This window comes from Rhinolophus sinicus, chromosome 3, assembly GCF_057876585.1.
Source record: "Rhinolophus sinicus isolate RSI-liver-muscle chromosome 3, RSI-T2T, whole genome shotgun sequence".
NCBI lineage: Eukaryota > Metazoa > Chordata > Mammalia > Chiroptera > Rhinolophidae > Rhinolophus > Rhinolophus sinicus.
In genome coordinates, this window is record NC_142503.1 from 87,911,795 (window position 1) to 87,917,794 (window position 6,000).

A 6,000-nucleotide genomic window follows, 5' to 3' on the forward strand; every position below is an offset into this window, starting at 1 on the left:
GGAAAGTTGTGGTGATGTTAGCTGAAAGAGCCCTGAACTTGACACAAAAGCTGAGATCAATTCCTGATTCTGTTATGTGACGCTAGACTAATAACCCTCTCAAAATTGATTTGTTCATTTATAAAATAGGGATAATGATCGTGTCCTGACTCGTTGTATGAATTAGATTAAACTGAGCATTTGAAAGCACCTGTCCAGGGACTGGGACATATGGGAGTTTATGAGGAAACTTACCTGCTCCCTTGTTAAAATAGCACCCGATCTTCCAAGGCAGTGAAGAGAGAGAATCTGGCAGGGGTGTTTTGTCTCACAGCCCAACTCTTGTCCCCTAATTTACCATCTGCCCCAAGCTGCTTTCTTTAATCCCTTGGGGAAGGCTCATTGCACAGCTAAAGCCAAGGTGTACATTTAACAAGACTTTGGTACAGTTTGGAAATGGCCGAGGGAATTTAGCAAAGAGTAACATAGACAGAGTTTCTTGATAGGGAGCTCTTAGAGGATCCCGTTACAAAGTCTGGGCATCCTCAAGACCACCCTCAGGATCAATACTTTGCTAGAAAAACTCACAGAACTCACCAAAAGCTGTTATACCCATGGTTATAATTTAATCACAGCAAAAGGATACAGATTAAAATCAGCCAAGGAAAGCGACAGGGACAAAGTAAAGGAAAATTCAAAGCATGAAACTTCCAGTTGTCCTGTCCCAGTGGAATCACAGAAAGAGCTAACTTTTCCTGACAACAATATGTGACAAGACACAAAGTATTGCCAACGAGAGAAGCTCACCTCAGCCTTGGTGTCCAGCGTTTGTATGGGGTTTGGTCACATAGACTTGTTGGCTGTCCATGTGGTTGACCTTTAGTCTCATCTACAGGTTGAGCTGATACCATGTGACCCAAAACCCCTCCCATAGATCACTTTGTTCCATTATCCAGTGTAGCCCTAGTCCCCTCCAGGTAAATAAAACACTGGGCGGGGCATTCCAAGGAGACCTCCCGGGAACCAAGGGCAAAGGCCGGACCTCCCTTTGGTAAGGTTAATTCCTCACTGTATATTCTTATCCTGCCTCCCTGCCTAAGTCAGTGTCTTTCCCACTGGCTGGAAGTTTGGCTAGACTTCACAGCCCAGACCCAAGAGAGTGTGCCTGAGAGAGGAAAGCATTCCTATTTCGTGTCCCACGGTGACATATTAGACACATCCTGTCCCTTTAGTAGATCCTCCCTCTTTCTCCACAGAAGTGTGCCCCCATAGACATCACCACCAGAACTTAAGTTTAACATCACTCTAAGAAATACATGTACAGTGGCAGGGGTCATTTATTTACCATTTCTCATACTTATTTTAATGTCCATCACAAGTTATGACTTTATTCTGTTTTTAACCTAATTGTCTAACATTCCTTTAAAAGCTCATTGAAAAGACCTTGGAATGCTTACAGATAGACTGAAGCTGGGGGTATACTGTATGGTACAGTAAGTGTTACAGTAATTGACACACGGTTCATTTATTTACGTGGCGCTTCAGAGTTTACAAAGCCTATGCTCTATTTCACTTAATGATCGCCACAACCCCGTCAGGCGTGGAAGGCAGGTTTTGTTTCCCTCCTTTTAGAGATAAGAACACTAGCACTCAGGGAGTTCAACATCTTGCCCATAGTCATGTGGCTGACAAGTGAGGAAATTGAAGTCCTTTCTCTGAGTACTAGTCCTGGCTGTGTCCTGTCCACTGTGCAACCTTGAACCAATATACTGATTCATCTGTGCCTCAGTTTCTACCCTGTATTGAACAGCTTTCCCAAAGTCACTGTACATGAACAGGAAACTGATCAGAATGATATATGCATATTTTTAATTCTAAGTACAGGGGACATCTGGCACGAGTGATCTGGTATAAAGGTTTGAAAAGCAGCAGCCTTGGTTATTTCCTGCAGTGGGTGCCCAAACCATCTCTCTCCATGACCTTGAAATATTAGATGGGCTTTCTCTTGCTTTCAGTTCTCAGTGGGTATTTGTTTTTTTCTTCCTTTATCGCAGGTGCTTTTGGGCTTGACAGAAGTTACATGGGAAAGTCCTTGAAAGGTATGGTGTAAATCTGAGGAAGAAATACATTTATCAGAATGACAATTCTTAAAACCATTTTTACCTCAGAGACTGAGGTAATTTGCCAAACGAGCAAGAGTGGCAGTGTAAAGAAAATGTAGAATTGTTGGTGTGGTTAATTATTCCAACAAACACACTTGACTGATATATCAAGAGAGTGGCCATAGGGTCTAGTGAGAGCAGAAACCTGGGAGGACAAAGGTTTCAGTTTGTTGGGGAAACACTCGTATTTCCTTCAAAAGAAATATGGCTAATAGTGAGAGAGAAATTATCTCCAAAATAAGTGGAAAACATACGCATATAGCATTATTTTCACTGTATGTAATTTAGAAAACTAGCTACAAAGAAAACCTGCCCAAGTAAATTATGGCCAAGAAGAAAAATAACATTGTTTATCAAACAGCATTTGCTTCTTTGCCCCCCATCTCTCTTCCAGACTTGGGAAAGAATCCTGAATATAATTCAAGTAACTGCTCCTTAAGCAGTTCTGAAAACCCATATGCCACTATTAAAGATCCACCTGTACTTATCCCCAAAAACTCAGAGTGTGGTTATGTGGAGATGAAGTCACCAGCTCGGAGAGATTCCCCGTATGCAGAGATCAATAACTCAACTTCAGCCAACAAGAATGTTTATGAAGTTGGTGAGTTCTCCTAACCAGAGAAAGAAGCTAGTATAAGAATTTTTAAAAAAAGGAAAAAAAAACAATTATAAAGTCTTTGAGAATGCAACAGCAGTTCATATCAACCTTATTGAAAAGAATAGCTCATGTTTTAAATGTAAATTGTGTTTACAATTGGTGTCAAATAAATTATTCAGGGAAAATATTATTTAGAAAATTCAAAGGAAGTTTTGCTTATCTCCCACCTGGTCATCCATCTTTCGTTTTGTAACCATAGTGAATATTTTAGCACACATGTGAAATAGCATATGTATCATATTAGCAAATATGTCACGTTAGCCAAAACAGACGGTTCCAGTGGATTAAACAGGTGGTTTCAATTCCTGGTTGCATTCATTATATTAATAAAATGCTTTTAGCAGAATGAAAACTTTACTTTTAAATTTGTCTAGTATATCAGTAATATTCTCAGTTGTGAATCTGATACAAATGAATAAGAATTCAATTTAAAATTAGAGTAATTTTTATTGCCCCTTGCAAATACCATTGAGGGAAAGTTAAAACATATCAGAGCTATCATTGGCTAGATAGTAGGGCTATATATTTTAATTTTTCTTTCTATTGCTATATCTCAGTATTTATGATTTAGACTTTTAAAAAATGCTCTACTACTTGTAAATGACGTGGCTAATTTAGCTTTAGTCACTAATAATTCATTTTATGCTCCAGACGTGTCACTGAAAAGATATATAACTATTTTTAAAGTATTAAGACAGCTTTTTTAAATGAAAGGCTTAGTGAACTAGATTTCTTTTTGAAAGGTCAATCACAAGTCCCCTTCGAACTGTCCCATAAGCCCACCACTGTTAGATGGGAACTCACCTGAGAGCCTGAATCCTAACGTTGTGAACCTGTGTTTCCATGAATTGAGTTAAACTGTAAAGACTTCAGTCTTCTTACCTGTAGAATAAAGGGTCTGCACTAGATTCTATCTCCAAGCTTTTTTCAGATAATGATTTAGATCCAGAGTTTCTGTATATTCCCTTGATGTCTTCATCCCAACCGTACAGTCATCCTTTTGTTCTGAGCACCGTTTTTGTGTGTCCATGGGTCTGCCAACCACAGAGTAGCCACCGCTATGTCACGATAAAAGGAACATTTGTTTTTAAAAATAACATTTTCTTATATTTTTATGAAAGCTCCTCTTGTGTGTTGGATAGTTGTAAGAAATGCCATATTCTATTTATTAAAAATTTTTCATTGATGATAAATTAATGTGTCCATGATTGTCACAGAACCGACAGTGAGTGTTGTCCAAGGAATATTCAGCAACAATGGGCATCTCTCCCAGGATCCATACGACCTCCCAAAGAACAGTCACATCCCTTGCCATTATGACCTGCTACCAGTCCGAGACAGTTCATCCTCCCCTAAACAAGAGGATGGAGGCAGCAGCAGCAGCAGCAGCAGCAGTAGCAGCAGCAGCAGCAGCGAATGACACCAAAGGACCACTCGGTAGCCACTGGAACCCTTTCCAGAACTGCAGTTCAATTCTTCTCCATCCTTGAGTTTGCCACCATTTATGAATGTTAATCTACATGGTAGGCAATTGCTGATGTAAACCAGAAAGCTCAACGCTGAGGCTGGCTGACCATAGGTCCTTTTGTACAGGTGGCTTGGAAGGAGATAATCAATGTGAGTTCCCACTCTTGTTAGTTTTAGAACTGCACCTATGAAGCATGACTCACTGTAAAATCTTGGCTACAAGCATGACCTTGCAGACCTCCTTCAGACATGGGTTGCAGTGGACATTGGTATTACTGCTTGAAAAATTAAAATTTAAATATTTTCTTTCTCATTCGCATTGTAGAGCTATACCTAGGATTGTGCAGTTTACCATAAAATTTAGTGTGAGTCACTAAACATGTAGAGGAAAAGGAGCATTTTATTGAGTCCTGATTGTTTATGTTTTTTCCGCTGAACTCAGAATTGTAGGGATACTGTGAACCCAGGAGGAAACATTCTTTCGAATGGCATAACTGGTTAGACTTTGAATAAACTCTAGAAGTGGATAGCAAATTTAAATATGAAAACCTAGGCTTTTTTAGAATGAAGAAATGTACCATTAGAATTATTTTAGAAATACTAAAATTATTACAGGAATCAGTATATGCCAGGCAGAGGTGAAATTTCTGCCTGTCTGACCCTTGTCCCACTTTAAATCCATGACATTATTCTGATCACTGTCCCTATCACACACATTCACCACTAGAGATCCATAACATATCAGTAATTATTTCATAAATATAGAAATGAAATAATTTTATTTTTGACAGACTGGATTGAATGAGTGTATAATGATTGGAAAAGTTGTAAATTTTAAGTGTGAGGAGACACTTAAGGTTTGTAAACCATTAGTAATACATGCTGTAATATAGAATTAGCAGAAAGTTTTTATTAATTTCTCCCTAGAAGTGACTGAAATATTTTTGTGCATATTTGAGAAAAGGGCACTTTTCTTTTATTAATTGTTGATTTAGAGAAACTATGCTTAAGCTGGTCTTTTGCATTGCTAATATGACATGTACCCCATTTTTCTTTAATTTGTATTTTCACGTTTAAGTTGTATATTCTATGTTTTGTAGTGTTTGAGTTGTTAATGAAAAAATATTATATGTTCATTGTTTCTTGTATTATTGCCACTTATCTTTTTGCTTGATAAAAATGAATTGTTTTTTTTTTCTTTTGGAGGGAGGAGATGAAAATATATATCGACTCTATTGAAATTGGTCATTACTGAAATAGTATAGAAACCATAGGTGAATGGCTTATAATTGAAATAGAGAAGATTTAATATTCCAAAGTGGAGTTCCTTTTGATCTGTGCGTTCTGAGTCTTGGCCAAACCAGGAGTAATGGGAGCAGGAAGCTATCCTTACTGAGTGAGCACCACACACCGATCTCACTAAAGACCTTCATTAGGGTTGATCATCCAATCTGGGATACTTCTGAGAGTGAATGAGGACATTATTAATAATTATCCTACAATGGACTTTAATCTAGACTGTTCCAGGCAAACCAGAATGATGCTCGTCTTGTGCATTCTTATCATGCAATAACGTTTTTCACCCCAAGGCAGTTGTCTCATGAGAATGCCCATATGTTGCAGAAAAGCCGGTTTCTCTTTCTTTGACCTATGTGAGCAAGCCGAAGGGCTGAAAGGCTGAGAAAGGAAACAACTTCATAAGAGAAAACAGGGGTCTTCAATCTTTTAAAGACA

General features: G+C 38.4%; 1 protein-coding gene across 2 annotated transcripts in view; it reads left to right on the forward strand.

Annotated features, from left to right (window-relative positions):
• Nucleotides 1–5,693, forward strand: part of MEGF10 (multiple EGF like domains 10) — a 155,006-nt gene extending 149,313 nt beyond the window's left edge. The window contains exons 23-25 of one of the 2 annotated variants that reach the window (XM_074328540.2): nt 2,034–2,078; nt 2,536–2,742; nt 4,017–4,351. In XM_074328540.2, the coding sequence (XP_074184641.1) occupies nt 2,034–2,078; nt 2,536–2,742; nt 4,017–4,219 (455 nt within the window). In that variant the 3' untranslated portion in view covers nt 4,220–4,351. Of the gene's footprint in view, nt 1–2,033; nt 2,079–2,535; nt 2,743–4,016 lie in introns of both variants that reach the window. The other variant, XM_074328539.2, reaches the window with a different exon arrangement.
• Nucleotides 5,694–6,000: the final 307 nt, after the last annotated feature.